This window comes from Galeopterus variegatus, unplaced genomic scaffold (genome assembly GCF_000696425.1).
Source record: "Galeopterus variegatus unplaced genomic scaffold, G_variegatus-3.0.2 Scaffold37, whole genome shotgun sequence".
Lineage (NCBI taxonomy): Eukaryota > Metazoa > Chordata > Mammalia > Dermoptera > Cynocephalidae > Galeopterus > Galeopterus variegatus.
Genome location: NW_007726148.1, coordinates 464,166 through 488,869, shown reverse-complemented (window position 1 = coordinate 488,869; position 24,704 = coordinate 464,166). Strand labels below are relative to the sequence as shown.

The 24,704-nt window shown below is 40.0% G+C and overlaps 2 protein-coding genes across 2 annotated transcripts in view; one reads left to right on the top strand and one right to left on the bottom strand.

The window, feature by feature from the left end:
- Nucleotides 1-24,704, bottom strand: part of ARHGAP6 (Rho GTPase activating protein 6) — a 482,346-nt gene that overhangs the window by 111,180 nt on the left and 346,462 nt on the right.
- On the top strand, nucleotides 10,603-19,467 carry AMELX (amelogenin, X-linked). Its single transcript, XM_008571267.1, has 7 exons — nucleotides 10,603-10,687; nucleotides 13,734-13,854; nucleotides 15,174-15,239; nucleotides 17,265-17,312; nucleotides 18,546-18,587; nucleotides 18,697-18,741; nucleotides 19,009-19,467. Exons 3-7 carry the CDS (start codon nucleotides 15,186-15,188, stop codon nucleotides 19,465-19,467), a joined length of 648 nt encoding a protein of 215 aa, XP_008569489.1. The 5' UTR covers nucleotides 10,603-10,687; nucleotides 13,734-13,854; nucleotides 15,174-15,185.

Below are 24,704 nucleotides of genomic sequence, written 5' to 3'. Positions count from 1 at the left end.
ATCTGCAAATGTTTTCTACTCACTGTGTAATGTGCTCACTGTGGGTCTGTCATTGTGCTAAAACTGTGGGTGTGACACCACTTTTATAATCACAAATGTCATTGTGTGGAGTGTTCTTAATTCCACCCATGGCACTGAATGGAAATTTCACTTTGAGAAAAAACCACTAATTGGGGCAAAGTTGATAAAAGTACAACTTTTCATATACAGTAAAGGTCTAATAGATGTAACAATTTATTCATAAGGTGTAAGTTGTGTTCCATGAATCTCAACTCTGGATGCACATTATACTCAACTGAAACAGAATTTCTGGAAGTGGCACCTGGTCATTAATGTTTTTAAAAGCTTCCCATGTGATTCAAAAACAATAAGAGTTGGGGCCATTGATCAGACCAATTAATTAGAAACTAAGTGATATAGGACCCAGATACAAGTACTATTTATAATCTACACAAATGGTCTAAAGTGTCATTTGTAGTGAGAACCACTGCTTTTAAATTTATACTATAAAAGAAGTTGGAGGTGGCTCTTCAAGAAGCATTTTGTAAAGACACTCACTGCTACCTGTCCTCATCTTGTGCAGTTTTGCTACAAAATGACCACAATGTGATATTCTTCCATGTTATAGTTTCAGATGTTTCATGTAAAAATATACATATAAAAATATAAATATTTTTACACTTACATAAAATATATATTATCCACATTTTATAGATGAGGCAAATAAGGCTTAGAGAGATTCAGCAGCAATCTCTCAGTTTCACAAAGAGTAAAGTCAAGATTCCACATTCTATGTATTGATATACACTCGAAAGCAGTGTATCAATCAAAGAGTGTTTACTGAGCATCTATTATGAGCTAAATTCTCTTCTAAGCACTGGGGAGATGGAAAATAAGTGTAAGATGGATTTTGATGCAGGACAGAGTTTACAATCTAGCTGAGAAGCCAATATTAGATGGTCACGTTTCAAAGATTTTGCAGGAAGATTGCTCAGTTGGTAGGAGATTTGTCCTGACTGGATTTCCTCCAAGATTTCTCTCTATGACACAAAATTTTGGTGGGGAAAAAAGAAAAATGGCCTCCCTAATGTCCACATCCTAATCCCCATAACATGGGAATATGTTATGCTACATGGCAAGAGGAATTAAGGTTGCACAGGGGATTAAAGTTGCTAATCCGATGATGTTAAAATAAGGAGATGGTCCTGAATTATGTTCATTAATTCAGGGGTACCTTAAATGTGGAACAGTGAGGCAGAAGAGTCAGTGTCAGAGTGATGTGATGTGGGAAACTCACCTGGCCATTGCTGGCTTTGAAGCTGAAGGAATGCGCCATGAGCCCAGGAATATGGGCAGCAAGAAAAAGGATTCTCCTCTACAGCCTCCAGACACCATGGTTTTAGCCCAGTGAAACTCATTTCAGACTGCCAACCTCCAGAACAATAAAACATTTGTACTTTTGTAAGCCACTATATTTGTGGTCATTGGTTATAGCAGCAATAGGAAACCAATACTTTGTCTTTCCAATTTTTTCCACCTTCTTTTTCCCTCTTCAAAAATTGGAAAGACAAAGTGTATTGGTTTTCCTATTGCTGCTATAGAAGGTGGAAAGAGTTTAGTCCTTGTAGTTTTTACCCAAGCTGTCGTGTATCTCTACTTCAAAATCTTGGACCCTTCCTCAGATCTACTGTATGAGAATCTGCCTTTTAACAAGATCCTCAGGCTAGTCATGTGACTTGTGACAAGCTCCCAGGTGCTGCGGATGCCGCTGGTCCCCAGCAGTTCTCAGATTGAAGCATTGTCAGAATCATGGGGAAGCTTGTTAGATACAGATTGCTGGGCCCCACCCCCAGAGTTTTGGATTCAGCTGTGGGTGGGGCCTGACAATACATTTCTAACAAGTTCCCAGGTGATGCTGCTGCTGCTGGTCCAGGGACCACACTTTGAGAACTACTGCTTTGGACAACACTAATAAACACGTGAGAGGAAAGAAGTGATTCACATCATTAAACTAAATCCGCGACAGTACCACCTTCATAGCCGACATTTCAGTAGCAGGTGGGTGGTCTGTTTAACAGTCTGTACTTCACTCACTCGCTCCGTGAAAAAGGCGCCACAGAGCCCCAGGGCTTTGGGCAACACTTGTTGGCACAAGTAGCCACACCTTGGAACACTGAGGTATCAAATGTATAGATGTATCTCCCTAAAACCTTAAAGGGCTTTTTAAAATGCATGTCCTTATTTCCTCCTTATAGCATTCCATATGGCACAATAGGCAGCTGTGGGCATTGACATCCTTCACATCTTATTAGAGAAACTGAGGCACTGGGGATTTAGTTAAGCAAGATTTCTCAACATCAGCACTACTGACATTCGAAGTTGAATAATTCCTCATTTGGGGGCCTGTCCTGTGCATTGTAGTAGCCTCTAGCCACTAGATGCCAGGGGCACCCCAACCCTCCTATTGTGGTAACAAAAATGCCTCTAAACATTATAAAATGTCCCCTGAAGGGGTCAGTCATCCCCAGTTGAGGCCTACTGGTTTACCTGATTCTCACGCATGTTTTTAAGAAGATGATTATGACTTTGTCATAGATTTAGAAAGAAGTCATTGAGTCTCATAGCACACCTTGGACAAGAACGTAAGATTTTGAAGTTAAAGTTTGGTCACATGATGAATTCAAGCCAATCCATATGGAGCTGGGCCTTCTGTGAGATGTTGAGTGGGAACAGGTCTTTCCAGATGAACCATCACCCACATTGGTTTTTCCTGAGCTTCTCTCTCACCCAGTTTTATGGCTGATCTGTGGGACCAAACTTCCTTCAAATGCTGTAGTTATTACGCCACATCCTAAATGGCAGGGTGGGAGAATAGGGAAAGGGGAAAATCCTACAAACATGCACTTTAAAAATTTTGAAAACATCTTTGGAGCATGTCCTTTTTAATAAATATAAGCCAGCTTGATTTTAAGGGATTCAGTTATATCCCTGATATAAACAAGAGCTAAAAGCAAAGTTCTATAATAGTCCGCAAGAAATAAGAAGAAAATTTAGATTTTGTTTTTACAGAGAAGCCCCTTTGTAATGGCAACCTACTTGTAAACACAATCCGGGTTTACTAACTTTAGTCTGATAGCAATGCCATATGCAGGGTATCAAGTCCTAGAGGGTCAACGTTACACAGACTAAGGCAGTTTGGGAAAACGCTTCCTAAAAATTGAGCAAGAAACGTGCCAGTTATTACTTCAATAATTTTGATTCCTACTCTGAGGAGGACAGATCCTAAGAACTAGGAAGGACCACAGACATGATTTTCCTTGGCCCATTTATTCATAAATGGTTTACCAAGGAGATGAGAGCCTCCTTCACTCATGTATTTGTGAACAGAAAAGAGGTCACACTTAGAAACTGACTTTCTAAAATTTACATCTTTCTAATGCCTATGGGCTTCCCTCTTTTCCTTCGTTCCTCAGACTGAGTTAGATTAGTAGGGTACGATCAAACTGTGATCGCCCACTTGCTTTTGTTAGTCACGGCGTAAATCAAATCTCATGCCTGCTTTTGCTGCTCAAGAGGTGTTTATAGTCTGCAGAATAATTTTAAGGCTGACTTAAGTAAAGTACTTTGAAAACCATTAATTCTTACAGTTGTTGCACAGAACAACCCAACTACAAATTTAGATAATTTTTGAATTATTGACACCATGGTTCCAATCCTTTATAATGAAGGTAAAGACCACTGGCATGTACCATTTAATTTTTATTTTTAAAATAAGGATTGCTATCTTTTTTTAATAACCTGAAAAGTGGGTGATTTTCCCCACTAGATATTTTTTGAACAGTAACTTCTTCTAAATATGTACTGTGTTTCTTTCTCCTATTCATCTCTTCACTGTGTTCTAAAAGGAATCACAGAATTTTGGAACTCAGGGTCCACAGTTTGGTCACTCACAGACCCTGGAATAATAGTCTTTCCACAACAGCTTGCTGAGTCCAGGCATCCACCCACTCTGTACACCCTGACACCCAGTGCAGCTCTTTGGTAACTTAGGTTCTCAAATAGGGGCACTTTTGCTTCCCCCTTTTTCCTCAAGGTACATATGCCATGTCTGGAGACACTTTGGTTTTGTCACAACTTAAGACAGGGGCTATTCCTACTGCCATCTAGAGGGTAGAGGCCAGGGATGCTGCTAAACATCCCACAGCAAAGAATTATTTGGCCCCAAATGCAAAGAGTGTTGACATTGAGAAACCTTGTTATAGGGATTCTCAGAAATCCGTTTTCCAACCACATATTGTACGACTCTATTTATAAGAAATGTTCAGAACAGGCAAATCCATAGAGACAGAAAGTTGACTGGTTCTCTAGGGCTAAGAGGTGGAGAAATGGGGAGTGACTGCTAATAGGTACAGAATTTCTTTTCAGGTGATTAAAATGTTCCAGAATTAGATTATGATGACTGCAAACTTTATAAAGATACTAAAGACGAAAGACACCCTAAAAACCATTCAATTGACATTCTAAACAGGTGCGTTTTATGGTATGTGAATTATATATCAATAAAGCTATTAAAATCCTTTTTTATGGATCTTTAACTAAATAGTTTTTTTTATTTCTTACTGAACAAGGACTAATATTGTAGGGCATTGTTAGTGGCTCTAGGTTTCCCTGAAGAATATTCTCTGGCAATGCTTTTTGACTACAATCCTACATTTTATAACAAAGACATTCACTATGTTCTTCATTTTTAAAAATTAATCCATCTGCAATTGTTCCCATAATGTTACCATTTGGTGTGGGCCCTGTGATGTGTTCCATTCATCTGTGAGCATTTGCCTGGGAGTGCCTGGGACAGGACAGAGTGCAGGGGCCTTGCCGCTGCTCTGGCTGTCATTGTGATGTGAAGAGGCCATGTCATCTGACCACTTTGTGCTTCAACTGCCTCATTCTTGACATAAGTCTCAGCTTCCTGATGAAACTTCTTCTAGAAGCCCAAGAAAGCAAGGACAGAGAGAGCCAACGCTGAGTGCTTCACCACTGCCCATGGGACACAACTGGAGCCCCTGGCCCCAACATTCAGGGTCTCTCTCTTCCCACCAGCCATCTGCACCACCAGATTTCTATCTCAGACCTCTACTCTTGCCCAGCCGGTCACCATCTGCACACCCAAACACGCTCTGCCCTTTCCTGTTTCTGTTCCTTCCAATGACTTAGCCTTATGATGGAATAGCCTCTACGTCTATCCACATCCTTCACATCCCCAAAGCCCAGACATCATTCCACCTTTTCTCAAAGCCTCTGGCTCATGACGAATGATTGCTATTATTTCAGGCAAGAAACTCTACATTTAATTGCTAAGAGCATAGAAGCACTACCAGATGTCACCAGACGGACTTCATCTCCTACTACACCCTCCACCACACACCAGGCCAGCAGCACTGGCTTCCTGCCACTTTCACGTAGGTGTCTTTGTGCTGGCCCTAGTGACACTCAGGTGAACATCTCACCTCCTTTGAAACGTGCAGCTCAGCACTTCCAATCCCCACTAGGCAGCTCTACTTCTTGTCCCTAGCCCTTCTCTCTGTCTAACATACTTATTATTTATCTATTGTTCATAGTTTTTTTTCTGTGAGACAGAGATCCTTGTGTGTGTTAATCACAGATGTAGTTCATGAACCTAGAATGTGCCTGGCATGTGGAAGGTGGTCAATAAATGTTTAAATATGTACAATGCTTAGGACCAAGGCCGACACTTAATAAACCTTAGCTCCATCATCATCATAGTAGTCATCATCATCAATTTTATCATCATGAGGCAACCCCTGTACTACTTTTTTTTTTTCCTTTTTGTCTTTTTTTTCGTGTCCGGCAACGGATCGCAACCCTCAGTGTCACGCCCGTACCGGACCGGGACCCGCAACGGGATCGCAACCCTCGGCATCGCGCCCGCACCTCGCTCAGCCAGTGAGCGGGAACCGGTCTGTATGTGGGATCTGAACCCTCGGCGGGAGTGCCGCCGCGCTCCCAAGCCGCGCACTGTAGCAGTGCGCCACCAGGCCAGCCCAACAACCCCTGTACTATTATTCTGCACCATTACACTGTGTTTAGCCCTTTAGGTGTCTATATTTTACATAATGTATAAAGACTGTTAACTTCTTGAGGGTTGAGACCATGTCATATATATATATTTAATATGTTTGTTAAATATCAAGATATAATTTACATACCATAAGACTCACCACTGTAGAGTGTACAGTTGAATGGCTTTTAATATACTTACAAGGTTGTGCAAATCTAATTACAGAACATGTCCATCACCCCGAAAAGAAACCCCATGCCATGAGCAGTCACTTCCCATTCCCCAGCCCCTGGCAACCACTAATCTTTCTGTCTGTAAGGATTTGCCTATTCTGGGAATTTCCTACAAATGGAATCCTATAATATGTGGTCTTTTATGTTCAGCTTCTTTCACTTAATGTGGTGTTTTCAAGGTTTAGCCATGTTGTAGCACTTATCAGTACTTTATCCCTTTTTATGGCTGAATAATATCACATTGTATGCATATCATGCCATGTATTTATACGTGTCCTACGACTTTAATATTACAGGTGCTCAGGAAATATTTCATTCTGATGGGTTAGAAATTCTGGAGATATGAAGAGTGCTACTGAGAGTAGGCTTAGCAGATGACTATGACGGTGCTAAGAGCACAGCAATGATGAAGAAGATGCACCAGTCAAGATTAGAAGAGGGGGGGGGAGAGAGAGAGAGAGAGATCATATGATTCTAAAGGTAACGTAATTCTCAGCATTATACTAGAAAAAATGTTATCTACAATTCAAGCAAACTTGCACCCACCCCCACAGGATTATGTAACAGGCTATTGCATCTGTTTAATTTCATTTCAAGTAAACAATCCCCGTAACAAAATGTATGTGAACAGAACTAAATCAATTTCTGGTCCTGTCCCTGATATGCTTTATTTCTCCGAATCATATCAACTTCAGGTCTTAGTCTACACTCTCAGCAGACGTACCATTCATGATGTGATTTTTTTTATAGAGAATAATTCTTAACTGCTATCACTGAATTTTATATATTTAGGGAAGTGATGAAGAGGGTACCATCTGGAAAGCCCTCGGGGCTCTGTCCATGTTAGAGGGGCCATTAGCTGAAACACTGGCTGAAATGGGGACCAGAATGACAACACAGCTGGAACTGGTGACATCCCTGGTACTGAAGTCCCACCACGGATTTCTTGTTCCCTGTGGAATTAGCAGGTGATATGAAAATAGTATTCTGACATTTTACATTTATGTCCCTGTGGGCATTTCCTTAAGTGATGAAGACAAAAAGTATGCTACCAAACTGAATTTTCTGCCCAAGAACAAGAGAAGAAAACCCTGTATATCAAATAAGTGAGAATGATAGTTTCCAGACTTTTGATTGGTGTGCTATTTCCTTTGTTTCCTTGAATTTGCTCTCTTTCCTTCTGCAGTGATTACTAAAATCCTCACTCTTGATACTGGAAATCATATTTAAGAGGAGTCAAATACATACTTAATGACATGACTAGCTTCCCCATACTGCTGCTTTCCCATTTTCCAGTATCAAGGTAAGTACACAAAGGGGTCAGGCCCATGCATAAGGTCAGGCATCAGGGCTCAATGGCCCACCCACGATTCTGACCCAGGCTGTCCTCTGGCAAAGACCGAGTTCTCTCCACCATAGCACATTGCTTGTGTTTAGAAACTACTATTCTGTGTGTGTGTCCGTTGAACCCCAGTAGGAAAGTGCAACTTACTTTGGTGTATTTTGCCCAATAAACAGAAATAAAAATGCTTGTAAATGTTTTTACATTACCATGCTACCTCTGTTAACACGGATGTAACATTTTTACTCCCGACAGTTACCAGTTAATCATAACCCAAAAAACACAGTATCCATCTGCATATAATTTCCCTCACTGAAAATTGTTCCACCAGATATTTAGCAAATGCCTACAGACTTTCCAAATTACAAGCTGTATAAACTCTTTCTGTGAATGCTTACATTAAGATATTTTCTACTCATAATCTAAAAGGGTTCTCTGGCTTTAAAAAAAATGTGTTTTTTTTTTGTCTTGGATTTTATATTCAACATTTTTTCCGCTAACAATGAACATCAAATAAACCCAGGGCCTGTGGAAGATATAGCACTATCACTCGTCACTCTTGCCAAACATGAATGAGCAATACTGTACCCCAAACTTCCTATATTTCCCCTGAATTTATTGCATTCACAGATTATTTAAAAGAAATATAATAAAATCCTGGCTATCCAGAGACTTTCAGGAATGAGTCCCTTAGATAACTACTGTTAATGTTTAGGTAAATGTCTCCCAAAATGGAGAGAAGGGAGAGGGAGGGAAAAGGATTTTAGAGAAAGGGGATTTTAAAAACTCTATTTTTTTCCAGTCAGCAATGTGTCACATACATCCTTCTGTGCAGACAAATACAGAGGGACAGCCTCATCCCGAATGTTATGTGTGCCGTAATTGATAGGAACCAGATCCTTATAGGTATTGTGTTTTAAATGTCACTACATAAACTATCTACTTCTTATGTCCTCTGAAACAGCACGCACTGGCTGGAATATAATAACTCCTGCCTGAGGACTCAGTGTGTATGTATCAGTTAATGCACAATCACTGCAGAGGTGGAAAGTCTGGGACTTTAGGCTGGAAGACTGAAGAGGCCCTATATGCAAGTAATATGCTCCATCCTGATGTGGCCAAAGAACCATGGGAACTTTCTGGACAGCCCACCTTTACCATAGCCTCCGACACCTTTCAGTGTCACTGTGCTCCCTCTCTTTCCTCCTCACCCCTTTCTGGTCCACAAATGCAGATGCAGGCACAGAGTGTATTAGGTTCCTGAAAGTGAGAAGGGCAACTTGTTCCAGTGTCCACTCCAGTATTCTCTGTCCCAGCTTACAGTGGAGAGTTCTTCTAGAGACCCTGAACAGTTTGAGAACCGGGCCACTGTCCTGTTCATCTTTGTACTCCCGGACCGATGGTTGTGTTAGGCATATACTATGTGCTTAATAATGGCTTTTGAAGTTATAGCACAATTTTGACCTTGGAGGGATATGTTTAGGGCCTGGTGGCCCTAAGGCCACCTCCCTGTACTGCACAATGCTTCTCTTTCCTGTTGTTTCATTGATAAATTTCCTCACTTTTTTTCAGGACACTTGTGGCTTGCTGACCCTGTCACCACCTTGGATCAAACCCTGAAATTCCCATCACGATGCATTTCTCCCTTCTTCTATGTGCCTTTCTTTTTCCTGGCCCTTTTCTCTGTTGTTGCTTTCCTTACGCTTCTTATCCCAAGTCTATGCACTTATTAAGTGTTGGTAGCCAGTGGAAGATCACCACCCCCCTTTTTTTTCACAAGTTCAAACAATCAGCCATAACACAGTTTATTTCAGTGTATTTTGGAATATGTGCTGATTGTTTGCAAACAATAAAGTATGTGGACATAGGTAAGAGAGGGTTTTTGGTTGGGTTCTTTTCAAATTACTCCTAGGGCTGAAGTGATGCTTGAAGCCTAAAAAACTACAACCAATAATAATAACAAGAAAGCTTTGTTATATGAAGCAAATAAACTCAGTCACAAATAAGGAAAAATCAAATTTATCTATCATAGTATAGTTGCTTGTAGTATATCATAATTTGAACCAAGAGGTCAGAGCCAAATGTAATAAGGATGTTAGGATAATAGATTCTCATACTTTTCCAGCGTCTCCCTTTTTAAGTACTTATCAGAAGTCGTTTGTAGGAAAGTCCATAAGCACAGTTGATAGCAATGCTGAATTATCCATTTTCAATAGGCCCATCTAAATCACTGCAGGATTTCTTTGTCTATGGAGAATCCACATCAACTAAAGTCATTTTCTATATTTTCATAATGTCATGGATAACTTTCTTACATTTTCATGATCTGATCAACACATTTATTTTTATAGATTTTTTCAGGACACTTCAAAATCAATTAATTTACTGATTTTGTATAAGAGAGTTTTCTAGGTACCGAAGAGCTTCCCAGGAAGTATAAGACACAATACCTGCTTCCAAGGATTGCAAAGAGGTAGAAGTCAGAATATATATTACCACAACTAGTGGTGGCATGCCTAAGTTCTGAAGAGGGTACAACTCTATCTCCACCCCAGCAAAAACCATCCTAGAGAATGATATTTTCTTATAAGTAAATGTCTACAGAAGAAACATTTAAAAGCTGACTTTTGTTCCAGTTACTTAAGAATAAACACTCCTAAAAATTATTCCAGGGGCTGGCCAGCTAGCTAGCTCACTTGGTTAGAGCATGGTGCTGATAACACCAACGTCAAGGATTTGAATCCCCATACTGACCAAGCCACCATAAATAAATCAAATAAAAATAATAAATTATTCCAGAATATTGGACAATCCCGAACCTGCTTTAAAAGAAGACTCAAGAGTTGAGCTCCTATAGAAGATAAGAAAGGCTTCTAGAACTCATAATACCTGACTTACCCAAAGACTACTCTCATGCCCTGAATCCTGCTGAGGAAGTAAGCCGGGAAGGGAGGACCCCAAAACAAAATAAGATACCCTCTCAGCTGTCAAAAATTAATGCGCAAGACTGGAATTCTTGAGCTGATCTCCCAGGTGAGCCCCTGCCAGGCCACCCCCGCTTAGTTGCAGTCCACACATCCTTCTAACAAGCTTGGGCATATGGTTTTCCAGCACACTGTAAATTAGAAGCAGCAAATGAGAGGGGGAGAAGTTGCTAGCACAAGCACCGTGGGAACAGCCAAATGTGATGGGCAGTGAGTCCAGAAGAGGAAACACTACAACAAAATGAGCAAAATAACTCAATTAGAATTTGTAAGGGCATTTATTCACTCATTTTAGAGAAAAGCTTTTAGAAACAGTAGCAAATCCATGCATGTATTTATCCCCTGTTGTATCAAGCACAGTCTGAGGTTCAACATGCATATTTGCAGTGAATGCAGAAGTAAATAAAGACACATTCCTGGGCCATATCATTGCACTTGTCCCAGAGATATTGCCATTGTGGAACATATTTTATGTTCATGATCCATTTTTAAAAGAGTAATTTTTAAAAAAGAGAAGTAAATATTTGACCTCCAAGAGCAAGAGAGACAAGAACACAAATGCTCTGGAAATGTTATAGCCTTTATATAACAAAATAAGTAGTCAATCTAGTAAATTCTGTTTTCTTTTATAAAGTCAACTTATTCATAAATGAAGTAATTGCTTATAGGAACAATTTCTTGATTTAAATTTTGTTATTTTCCTCCAAAACTTTCAGTGATTCTTAAACTGTGTAAGTGAGATCTACATTAGTGGAAAGATTTCAAACAGAGAGATCCATATTTTAATAACCTATGACTCAGGATATACAGTAGGGGAAAATAAATAGAAAGAACCACATCATTTCTATGGAATTGGCCATCAAAGTCTGTTCAACTGTCCCTGGTGATTCAGCAGTAACTCACTGTCCAGGGGGCCAGATGAATTAACGCCACAGTAAGGAAGCATGCTGTTGATCATTGTGGCCAGCCATACCACCCTCTCATTCTTGAAAGGTGAGGTAAAGTTATGAGATCAATTTTGTAAAATTACAAGACCACTAGTAATTCATCAATGACTTTGTTAGTAGAGATTACCCACAATTGTGTAGGAAAAATATGTCCTTAACCCTTTCATGCACTCTAATACATGTAATTAAATAAAATATGGGAAAAGATGAAAGAAAACATAATGTGATCTACATTTTCCTTCCTCTCCTTCTTACTGTCCCTCACCACCTTGCTGTACACTCCTGCCAATTCTAAGATCCATTTTGCAACAGGATCCTTCTTGCCTCTAATATAAAATTCAACAATAGATACGTTCATAAATAAAGGCAAACCCTGGGCACGTTTGGCCTTTAGAGCCATATTCTGTGTTCACTCTCATGCATGCATCTTGCCTATCCACTTCCACTTTCTTCTTTGCAATCTCTCTCTCTGATTGAAGTCTACCTCTCTTCAGAATAGCTCTTCATCCCTAACTCATTCCCAACAATCATCTTAGAGTTCCATTTACTAACATTCTTTAAATGTTTACTGTGTGCCAGCTGATAGGTTTGGGGAGGGCGATAAATAGCTTCCCATTTCCCCAGGGATGTCTCTCGTTTAATTTTCACACTAATCTTCTTAAAAGGGTTTATTATTATCCCCATTTTACATATGAGAAAACTGAGGCTCAGACAGGCTAAGTAACTTGTCAATGTTCCCTCAAGCCATGGTGAAGCTAGGGTCAGAATCTATGCAAGTCTAAGTTCTAGCTCTTAAAAATTACTACATTGCCTTTCATGGATATTTTCTCCTTGAATCTAACTCAGCCAATGTGAAGCATATATAAAAAATATGAACTTCAAAAAGTTCATGGAAAGAATTGTACTATTTTTTAGTTCCATTTTTCCACGAAGTTTGTGAAGTACCCTTGTATATGTATATGCACAAACTTCATAAGTATAATGTAAGTATTCAAAGAGATCCAGCATATAACATCAGTTATATCTGGGTATATATTGAGTATTTCCTTCACTGATCTAATATCGATGGACAACTCATTAGTTACCTCCTGTCACTAGCTACAGATTTGCTTTTTAGATCAGGTTCTAGAATAAAAGGAAAAAAAAATCCATGTGTTTTACTAAGGTGGTGGTGGGGGGGAAACGCATATGCATTTAATAGCTCAATCAGAAGTCCTCCTAGACAGTGATGGCTTTGCTCGTTGTTTAGGCAAAGAGGAAGCTGCTGAGAACGTGGGGACAATGCAACTCAAGAGACAGTTAAGAGGCTCTGAAAAAGAAAGAGAGGAATTTCTCTGTGAGAAAGTAGGGTTGGGCCAGAAGTGGTGGGTAAAGAGAGGCCACCATGCTGAGCATGGCTGAGTCACTCTGTGGGTGTGGAGGTGGGTCAACATCCCCTGTGATAGGTGTTGGTTTGCAAGGATCAAAATGCATTTCTAGGTGTGCTGTCTGGTGTATAATGTGTCCCCTCCCTTGTCCTTCAGATTGTCAGTACAAATTTTGCCACTGTGATAACCTTGAGTTCATGGTTGCTTGGATGGCAGAAGGGTGTCAGGATGGGGCTGAGAAGAAGGAACTTTGTCCCCTCTCATATGGTGGACACCAGAGTGGTGATAACGGAGCATCTACAGGGAACAGAAAAAACACCTTCCATGCAAGCAGAGAAGGGAGCAGTGGTGATTCTGACATTACAATCCCTCAGAGACATACTAGGGAGAGCTTTGGGTTTTTACCAGAAAGGGGTTTGAATCAATTTGTCCTGATCTGAAAGAGCTGGGGAACCCTAGTGGACATCGTGATTACACTAGAGAAACTCAACCATCTAGCTTGTCATTTGTAAAGAACAACATGGTTTGCTAGAACCAAAGAATAGACAATGGTATAGCAGCTTCTTAAAAATAAATTTGGATATATCAGCAAGTGCAGTCAACTAATTTGCTGACTTCCAAACAGCTTGATGAAACTTTCTGCCTGTTAAACCTATTATTGCCCATAATGAAAGAGTCTATATGCACTAATCACAACATACAGCCTTACATTTGATCATGGGTTCTGAAAATTCATGATACAGGGATTTTCAGTTATGCTCAATGCGTTTTTTTCCTACAGAAACTTGATTGGTTGTTCTAGATTCCATGAATGATATAAATTGAGCTCATAGTTGGAAGAAATCTAAAGGATCAAGCATCTCTGAGTTTCAGACAGAAACTTACTCTGAATACATTTGGAGGTATGTGGATTTTATTCATAATTTGGTATCCTTTTTTATTGTGCTTGTTTCTTTCTCTAAACTTCATGTTTAAAAGATGCAAATGTATTCCACATTTCTAATACTTTATGCCATCAATGGTTAGTTATTCTTCAGTTGGACCATAATTAGAGTCTGATTAATTGCATGAATTATTTCACTTTCTAATGCAGCAAAGTGTTTGTCTATATTTTAAAAAAATTTAGTTCCAGAATCCCAAAGCTCTTTTCAGGGACAAGTTTTACAGCAAAATATTTATTTTAACTACTTATCAATTAAGGTAAAATTTATTCTTTCATAAGCTGTGATCCACTACTTTGAAAAACAATTTATTTAATTACATCAAATAGAACCATCAACAAGATGTTTTTTCTCGTTAACCTGACCTTTACAAAAAAATAGATTTAGGAGGTAGAGAATTTCAGTGTATTTTTTTGTAGCCAGCATTATTACATGTGCTACTCACTTCCTATACAAAATCTAAGGTCTTTCTTCTGACAGTTTTCCAAGTTAGTCAGTAATTTGCACTACAAAATAATGTGCATATTTTAGGATGGCTTATTTTGCTTCATTTAAGGGTCTTATTTGTGAAATAATGACAGTGCAGCATCTTTTATGTAGAAATCATTCAAAATTCATTGATGAATCAGATGTTAGCACTTCTTGTTCCTTTGGTCCAGCCACATCTTTTGCTCCACATCTGGAGCTCAGAGGTGTTACTCGGGGGTCTTGCCTGAAGTTCTACAGATTGGAACATCTGGAACTAAACCCCACTCCCTCCTTAATCTATTTTGGCAAATTACTTAATGTCTTTTCTCAAATGATTAGTTTTTGTTTTTAACAGTAGCAATGCCCTGATGGACCGTACAAAAGACATTTCTGTGCCTCCTTGTTCTAAAAGTACAAAAGACTGTGTGCTTTGATGATCTCCCCAAACTTTAGAGCCAACTCTATGGCTCTAAATGATTTAATTTAATGATTAATTAATGAGCCAACTTTATGGCTCTAAATGATCTAATTTAAAGTGGCATGTGGAATCATGTAAAGATATATCATTCATGTCCCTATAACTCTTCAGCTCTCAGTCTAAATTAAAAGCATCTTTACCACTGTTGTGACTCCAGAAACAGTGAAATGGGCTGAGAACTGGAAATCACATATGAATGAGGTCACCTCACAAAGCATGGTCCCATCCTTTTTACTAGCAACAGACTAATGTGGATGGTGTATGTTTTACGGAGCATTAATTATGCCCATGTTTGAGAAGAGATAAGAAAAGCAGGTGTCACCTTACTTTCCAGAACCGGTGAGAAATGGGGACCTGGATTCTGTTTGCCTGTCTCCTGGGAGCAGCTTTCGCTATGCCCGTGAGTAAAACACCCCTTGCCTAAGTCCTTTTTCACAAGCTTGGGAATAAAAATCTGCCCCACGGTTGGCAAACTTCAGGGTTTAAAACAGTACAAGGTCAGATGTCCTCCGACATCTCTGTGTTGAAGAAACACACTCATGGAGTTTAAGAAAAATAGATTCTAGAATGCCTCGGCCAAATATTCTGATTTAGTCCTGCTGGGGTGGGACCCAGGACTCCACCTTTTAACAAGCAGCCCTGGAGATTCTGTTGAAGCAGTCAGCTTGTAAATATCACTGTCCATCTCTGGATGGAAGAAGCTTGCAGAAGGGACCCTTGAAAGACCTACAGAGAACATGCTTAATCAGCCTTAGGCAAATACTACAAAAATACCAGTTTTCTCTAAAACCCGATTTCTCACAAGTTTCCAGATCTCTTCCTTCCCTCCAAATACCAGTGCTGTTATCCTTGAGGGGGTAATTTCTGTGTTAGGAATTCCCTTCTTGAACCATCTCCCAGTTCTCAGTTGCCCCACTCCTTTGGGTGCATCTGCTAAGCACGTGGCTCCCTTGTGGCTGCCCAGCATCCTCCCTATACTCAATAAATATTGGGATACTTTACGTTCAGATGTGCCAAGGACCAGGGAGTGTGACAACTGCCTCTGGACACAGGTACATAAGGGCAGAGAGCTTAGACTCCCTGCAGGCAAAGCAAGTTCAGCTGCTGTTTGGTGGCATACAGGGCAGTTGATACAACCAGAAGCCAGCAAGCTTGCATACCCGCCTCCCCTCTTCCTCTCTCCCCCACAAGATCAAGACTCTGTGCTCTGCCTTCCTGAAACCCCTCACCGTGTGTGGTGCTCCTAGTCCCCAAGGGACCCCCGCATTACCAATTCAGCCCTTTTTTCCTTTCCTCAATTCAGCACTCCCACTCTGAGGGCTTGTATCAAGACAGCACTGGAAAGGCCGTACCTGACTAAAATAATTCACACTCAGATGAGCGTGAGCAAACCCTTGTATGAAATTTGAGCATTTAAAAAGAACAGACTAGAGCTGGCCCTGAAGTGGCTCGATGCAGGGAGAGTCTCTTGTCTCTTTTCTCGCCTCTCCTGGGCCCCAGGACCAACTGGAATTCCATGATGGAGGCCCCAGCCACTTGGCTCCCACTTTTGGAAGGACATAGTCCTGTTAAGATAATCATTTGGGAACTTTTAAATGTTTCTATCGTAAAACATTGACAGAATAATACAAAAGACTGGCCTACACTTCATAAATCAACCCTTTCATCTTCCAGGGGATTTGTCACGTCTCCATTTGACTGCCCCACATGTGTATCAGTAATTCGCATCTAGTTGTTCCTTTCATTGCTGCTGATGTGTTATCGACCTTGCATACCAATTGTGAGGAATCCCAGTGATACTTAAGCACCGTATCACCTCCTGACCTACCAGGGAATGTTTGGGAGACAATTCTCTTCTTATTGGTATTTCTTAATTGTGTAAGAGAAACAAACCTCTCTCCCCAACATGGAGTGAGCATCACTAACAAGTAAACTAGAGGGTGGCATGGTGTAGGATTCAGTAACAATACAGGGGGTGGTCTGAAGATCACTGGAGAATAAGATGTGCGCTGGTTTCTGCTTCCACGTTTCCCACCTTTAGACTGCAGCCCCCAGGGAAGTCAGTTAGCTGTTCTGGACCTCTTTACAATGAGCGGGCTCCTCTCCTACACAGCGTACATCACTGGAGAATAAGATGTGCGCTGGTTTCTGCTTCCACGTTTCCCACCTTTAGACTGCAGTCCCCAGGGAAGTCAGTTAGCTGTTCTGGACCTCTTTACAATGAGCGGGCTCCTCTCCTACACAGTGTATATTCTCAGACTAAAAGTGGACCTCAAATATATCCTGCACTGTACAGAGTTTTTTAAAAGTAGCTTCAGTCTTCCTTAATGTGAAGAATTGCATATTGACTTAATCTCTTCCTCTCTCTTCCCCTCTCCCTCACTCCCTCTCTCTTTCCATCCTCCTTTCCACCTTCCTATAAAAGCTACCACCTCATCCTGGGCACCCTGGTTATATCAACTTCAGCTATGAGGTAATTTTTCTCTTTACTAATTTTGACCATTGTTTGAGTTAACAATGCCCTGGGCTCTGTAAAGGACAGTGTGTTGATTCTTCATTCAAGGTGTTTCTCAGATGGTCTGACTTTCACAGTTCCCAGCACCATCTTCCCAGTTTAAGCCTGCCCTGGCCCAGTACCCCCCTCCCTGGCCACTCTGACTCAGTCTCTCCTCCCCAATATGGCTATACATGTACCCATCATGAACTACCACTCAGGGAGGCTCCGTGGTAGGGCAGAAAGTGAACTCTGGCTGAACGGCCTTGTTCTATCCCAGCCTATAAAATGTGGGGATTAGGTGAAATATTACTTAAGATCTTTTCCAGCTCAAAAACTCCAGATTCTAAGACATTCACACTCTAGTGTGTCTCTCACTGGCTTTACTGAAAGATTAGTGACTAAGTGGTATGAGAGACTCTGCAGAACAATGGTAAGCAAAAGAGTTCCAGAAATCGGGTTTGAGGTTTTCCTCAACCCTACTAACTACAAGACCTTGGGCAAATCATTTTCTTTCTCTGGAGCTTTGGTTTCCTCATCTGGAGAAGGGAAATAATTATAATAATCACATTTCAAAATACTGTTTGCAGAGTAGAATAGTTAATGAATATGAAAAGTGCTTTGTCAAGCACACCTTGAGCAGGGTCAACAATTTTTTGTTGTGCTGATAAAATGCTGTACTACTAGCCCCAAACCTCGGGTGAACCACGTACATACTGTTCAGAAAGGAATGAAACTCTTCCTTCTCTCGCAGGTTCAGGTAACAATCTGTGAGTCCGTTCACTCTTACAAGCTGAAGAAAAATACTAGTAAATATTTTAGGCAAGATTTTCTATTAAACCTTAAAAGGCTGACCTATTTAACCAGTAAATCTGTGTTTCTGTGATGAGGGACAGTGCTTCCACCTCCCTTTTTCCCTACTGTGACATCAAATAAAAAAGGATGAAATTACTGTTGTCACATTATTATGTCATAATTTTTTGTTTGCAATGAAGAGCAGGAGCTATGGAATTAAACAGAATTACTACTTTTGTAACTTCAGTCAAGATAATGCACCTCCTTATTTCTCCATGACCTTATCTATAGCAGGGAGGGTAAACACCTTGCCTCAGAGCATGTGAGAAAACATGAAAGCGTATGTGATGGATATAACACGGTGCCTGACACACAGGAAGCACCCCACAAATGCTTACCTTCTTCTTTCTTTTGTAGAACTCACATGCTCAGTCTATCCATACTGGCAGGACTGCATTAGTGAGTAGGACTGCATTAGTGAGCCTATATTTCATACTGCATTAGTGAGTTTCTATATTGGATGAAACTAAATTAAATCCAATGCATTCTAATGTCTCTTTCTTTTAAGGTGCTTACCCCTTTGAAGTGGTACCAGAACATAATAAGGCCACCGGTATGTAGATATTTTGTTCTTTATTCCCTTAAAACATTAGGCATGCATTTAAATTCCCAGATTAAGTAAAATATCATGTCTACTCCACATACAGACACTAATGGGAAATTTAGTTTGTAAAAGGTCATATCTGTGTACGTAGTTAGAAATTCTTGCAAAGGAAAAAAATGAATAAGATATTCTTGTGGTCATAATGGCAAAGAAAAGACTACTTCAGTTGGAAGTCGACTGAGCCAATGGTAAACCTCATTCTCTGTTTCTCACCAGTATCCTTCCTATGGTTACGAACCCATGGGTGGATGGCTGCACCACGAAGTCATCCCCGTGCTGTCCCAACAACACCCCCCGACTCACACCCTGCAGCCTCATCACCACATCCCAGTGGTGCCAGCTCAGCAGCCCGTGGTCCCCCAGCAACCAATGATGCCAATTCCTGGCCAGCACTCCATGACTCCAACCCAACACCACCAGCCAAACCTCCCAATGCCCGCCCAGCCACCCTACCAGCCCCAGCCCGTTCAGCCGCAGCCACACCAGCCCATGCAGCCCCACCAGCCCATGCAGCCCCAGCCTCCTGTGCACCCCATGCATCCCCTGCCGCCACAGCCACCTCTGCCTCCGCTGTTCCCCATGCAGCCCCTGCCCCCCATGCTTCCTGATCTGCCTCTGGAAGCGTGGCCAGCAACAGACAAGACCAAGCGGGAGGAAGTGGTGAGTATGCCTTGAAGCAACTATGGTACAAATCCACTGAATGCGGGACAGCAAAATGACCCCAGAGTTCTAAGTTCTCAAACCACCCACGGGTCAGTGTTGCAGCAACTACAGTGTAGTGTGATCCTATTAGTCCAAGCATATGTTGTAACTTTATACACAGACAGAACTTTTTATGGAGGGTTTAAATTCTACAATTGCTGAATTCCTACCAGAATATATATTACTGAAACCTATTAATTTTTAGGGCAATATTATAAGGGTATATCAATTCTCTTTACATTTCAAAGGTTTGACTAGCAAAAATAGGCTAGAATTGCAGTGAAGATAAAAAGGGGGGGTAATTTTTGAGAGTGAGGGGGTGCAAATATTTGAACACGCTACAAAAGATAGGTGAAAAACCTCTTTAAAGACCTAAAGGAAGATTACCTGTGTACAGTGGTTTTCAATCTAACTTGGATGAGGTTAAGCTAGACAGACTGTTAGATTGCTTTTCAGTGTTAGGATTAAGCTTTTAGCAAAAATTTGCCACAACTTAGCACAAAATTATCTTCCGTTACAGGAAGCTCATATAAATGAAAGAGAAAAGTCAATGAAATGACCCTTATCCACATCAATAAACCCTCACTTCTGCCTATATGACATTATGTGATTCTACTGTGCATATATATCCGAATGTAATTTCCATTTGTAAATGCTATTGATGATTTGCTACTGAGAAGCAGAGAGCGGTGAGGTGGGAATTACCTGGGTGTGGAGCTAGGACACCAGGGTTTCAGTTCTGGCTTTGCTCCCAAAGAGGAGCCGGTATTGCTTGAGTTAATTCAAATTTATGGGTGTTTTCCTTTGTTTAAAATAAGGAAAAGTGACTAAATCAGACAATTTTCAAGCCTCTGTCCAAGTATAAACCACAATTTCCTAATTAAAAAATCAGTATATGTCATATATGGCTTCACAACTGTGAGCACATTTATGAAGGATATATGGGACAGAATTTTTGAAAATTGATTGATTCCCAAATAATCTGATGCCTATCGTTCATTATTCTTGTCTAAGGTACATGTTCTCTCTTTGCATAGAAAATAAATTTATCTCTTTATTAATAATTACCACCATGGACTTTATAATGTGCTCACACTTTGCCAGAGGTATTTATGGGAAGGTGACTTTGGGCAGGTAGTTGGAACTCTTTAAAACTCAGTTTGTGCCTGTGTAAAATTAGAGTACAAATACTGATAGTTTCTTAGAGCTGGTTTACAGCTAATAAGATAAAGTGATGAGCTCAGAGCCTGGCATAGAAGAAGTACCCAATAAAAGCTAGTAATTGTTATTTTATTATCAACTAATAGGCTTTAAGTGTCATGAAGGTAGGGCCTAGTATCTGATGACAATGAGATAACAAAGAACTTCGGAAATTATAGAGTTCAACTTTATGATTGTACGTTGTTTGATGAAGATGCCGCCGTGCGTGTTATTGTAACTGGTACTCACTAGGAATGTTTGTACATTATCTTAATTGCTCCTTTTGCTATTTTTGTTCAGGATTAAAGGATCAGACCGTGAGAAGAGAACTGAAGTAGATATTTCAGTTGCTTTCAGGAATGTCACAAGAACGCAATGAGTTGTGCCTACGAATCACTCTACTTAGCAAATCCTGTAACTAAAAACGAGTACCACTAGCAGACAATAAAATGTTTTAAAAATCATTTATGTCTTTGCATTAAATTAAACTTAAATCTTCACATCACTTGAGAGAACATATTACAAATGTGTATTTTTGAATAAGGTAGAAACTGCTCTTTGACACCTCCAAATTGACTATTTGGCAGGCAAATCAGGACTATATTTCTTTTTAGAAAAAATGTAAATTATACTATCTCAAATCCTTTTAAAACATGGAAGTTTATACACCGGTTATCATGGCTGATAAAGTGGAAAATTCTGAAGATGTGCAGTCACTGAACCTGAACCTAGTGATGGGAAGTTCAGAAGAAAAATTCTTTACATTGAAAAAGATGAACTCTTGAAAAATGTTTATTTTACAAAACAAATTAGGACTTGGAACACTGGCTTTTTACTTCAGACCACACTAGTAATCAAAATCTGGTCTTTTGATTTCATTTTATGGAAAACGATTTTTAAAATTAAATTATGTGGTATGTATAACAATGCACTGAATTTAAAATTTTTGAAGTAATACGTTTTCTTAAGTAGCATTTTATTAATGGAGCTTGGTGTGGAGAGTCACGATGATTTTATACACAAGTCATTTCTTGCACTTTATCATCTTTAAGATGCTACATTCTATTGTGCCGTCTTCAAAATGTTAACAGATGCATAAAATGGACTCAAAACGAGCTTTCTTTCCCACTCATATTTATATTTGAATTCTTTTTTCCTCCTACACCCACACAGAATTGTAAACAGTCTCACAGGGTTTATATTACACAGCACCCACAGGAACTTTATTCCGGTACCTTTATGATTAAGGCCCCTTAATCATTTTCTGGAATGAATAAACATAACTTTACTGGGAGGGTGTCGATATTCAAACAAATAACTTGATCTGAAGGCATTTAGATTCAATAAAAAGAGGTAAGAAAGCTTTTAATTTAATTGGCATGTGCCAATTCTAATCAATTGAGTAAATATTTATTAAGCACCCTCTAGGGCAAGGGACCACACCGTGCGCTGCTGAAAACAGTAAATCCCCATCCTCAAGGAACCTAAAATCTACCAAAGGGATAAAATAGCTCACAAACAATGATAAGAGAAGGCCGAATGGTATTAACGCTATGACAGGAGCAGGGTTACCATGCTCTGGCACACATGGGGAACGTCACTGGTGGGCTGCTCAATGGCTTACGTCACCACGTCGTCCTCGTCCTCGCTGGCAGAGCTGGAATTAGTCTCAGCACCCAGCCTTCCATCTCCCCTCCCCAGAGAGTGCCCGTTCCTGCCTCCATGCACCACAGCATCAATTACCAGAACTCTAGTTCCCTCACCAGTGACTGGTTTAGGGGTGGGTTGTGGAGGTAGCTGAACACTAAAGGAGGTGCAGGGAAAGTCTCCTAGGAGAGGAGGAGCTTCTGGAAAAAAGATTCCTCTTTAGTTAAAACATTTATAAATACATGCTATAAAAAAAAGTGACGTTTCATCTTTGGATCCATTTGTTTGAGTATGCCACTCCTGGAGCTGTGTCTGCTGTCTTGTGACCAGAAGGAGCAAGTGGAAAGATGGAAAGTCCCCAGGTTCTGGATGGCATCATCGTGCCCCTGAGTTATCCAATTCTGGAACCATCTGCCTAGATGTATGACACACTCTACTTTGATGCTTGTGTTTTTCAGTTGTGACATCAACTCCAGAACCCGCACCACTTATGCCATGCCAGCAAACTGTCTCTCAGTGATGTATAGCTTATCTGAATAGGGCTAAAGAGAATTATTTTGGCAAGATTTTCCTGAACACAATCCTCTAGAAGATAGATAATAGATATATAGATAAATGATAGATATAGATATATAGATCATGGTGAATGCTCCAAAATATATGCCTCTGCCCTTTGCCTTCCAAAGCTCATGAAAATACTACCATTGCATTTACTCTTACTGAGAGACATTTTAAGTGTGTCAGGCATGATATTACTTGGAGACTGATATAGGAAATAACACAATCTTTGGCATCAGACTGGGGCTGCTCTCAATTTTTATGATTTCACAGGGTTCTTGATAGAGTTCGGATGTGTGGTCCTGGCCAAAACTCATGTGGCAATCTGATCTCCAATGTGGCAGTGCTGGAAACTAATTGAGTCATGTGGGCGGATCCCTCAGGAATGGATTAATGCTCTCCCTGTGGGAGGGGGAATTAATGAGTGAGTTCTCACTCTATTAGTTCCCCTGAGAGCTGGTTGTTTATAGGACCCAGGCACCTCCTCTCTCTCTCTCTTTCTTCCTCTCGCCATGTGATCTGCTTGTACCGACCAGCTGCCTGTCGCTTTTCTGCCATGAGTAGAAGCAGCCTGAGGCCCGTGCCAGATGCAGCTGTCCCAGAATCGTAAGCCAAATAGACCTTTGTTCTTTATAAATTACCCAGTTTCAGGTATTTCTGTTACAACAACACAAAACAGACTAATACAGTTCTCTACTTGGGAAAGTCACTGACAAAATAATTCTCATTCTCTCTCTCTCTCTCTCCACACACATGTATAAACATACATGAAATTCACATTTTGAGTGTGAGTGTGAAAACAGGGAAAATGTTAGCCTTCGAACTCTGAAGATCTATTCACTATGGACTGATTGATATGTACTTCATAGATTAATTTTATAAGAAACTGAAACTTGTCTATTAAAATGCCCAAACATGCTTCTCATGTAATTGTTTTCATGATGGTCATCTACAATGTACATTGTCCCACCACATTAAACAATGTGTATTAATCACAGTATACCATCTTGCTGATGGTCCAGAATTAGACTTATGAACACTCATTAGCAAGGTGTGTTACCTTGGAAATTCAGAGGAAATAAGGTTCTTATGCCTGTTTTAAATTGTCTGGTACTTTTCTCTCATTCTAAGTGTTCCTTTCTGCTCTTGGCTATCACTTCTGTTTGTTAATATATATTTACATCTTCTAATATGTAGCTTAGTTTGTATACAATTCTCTCTAACAAATAAGTGCATTGGATTTGGGATTCTTTTTCTGGAAGTTCCACAGTCACTTTGAAACTATTTTATTTCCTGAGTCTCCAACTTTGGCAGATGGCTGCAACTGACAAAATTCTGACATGCAAATGTATGTGTCTGTCACCACATAGTGAAACAGAAGGTGATGCAAATTGAATAAAACAGAGCTTTTCTATTTCATTAAAACCCAGGCTTAGTCAACTGCCCAATGTTGTACACATTTGAATTAAATATGGAAGAGAATCATTAGATACTAATGACCAGAACTAAAAGTCCAGGCAGAAATAAATAGCAGCGCTGATCATAAATGCACTAATAAATCCCAACATATCTACAGAATACTTAAATCAGTAAAAAAGCAAAAGTAGATTATTTGCAAAATTATGCTATGTCTTTGAAATTACACTAAAGAGGCAGATAAACTCTTAAAAATCAGAGTTGAGTAAACCACCTCAAAGAAACTCTTATCTCACCCTAACCACTTCCATGTCACTAATAAATGTGAAATTTGCCTTGCTCTTATTCACTCTTTGCTGGTGAGAATTTCTTTTTTTTTTTTTTTTTTT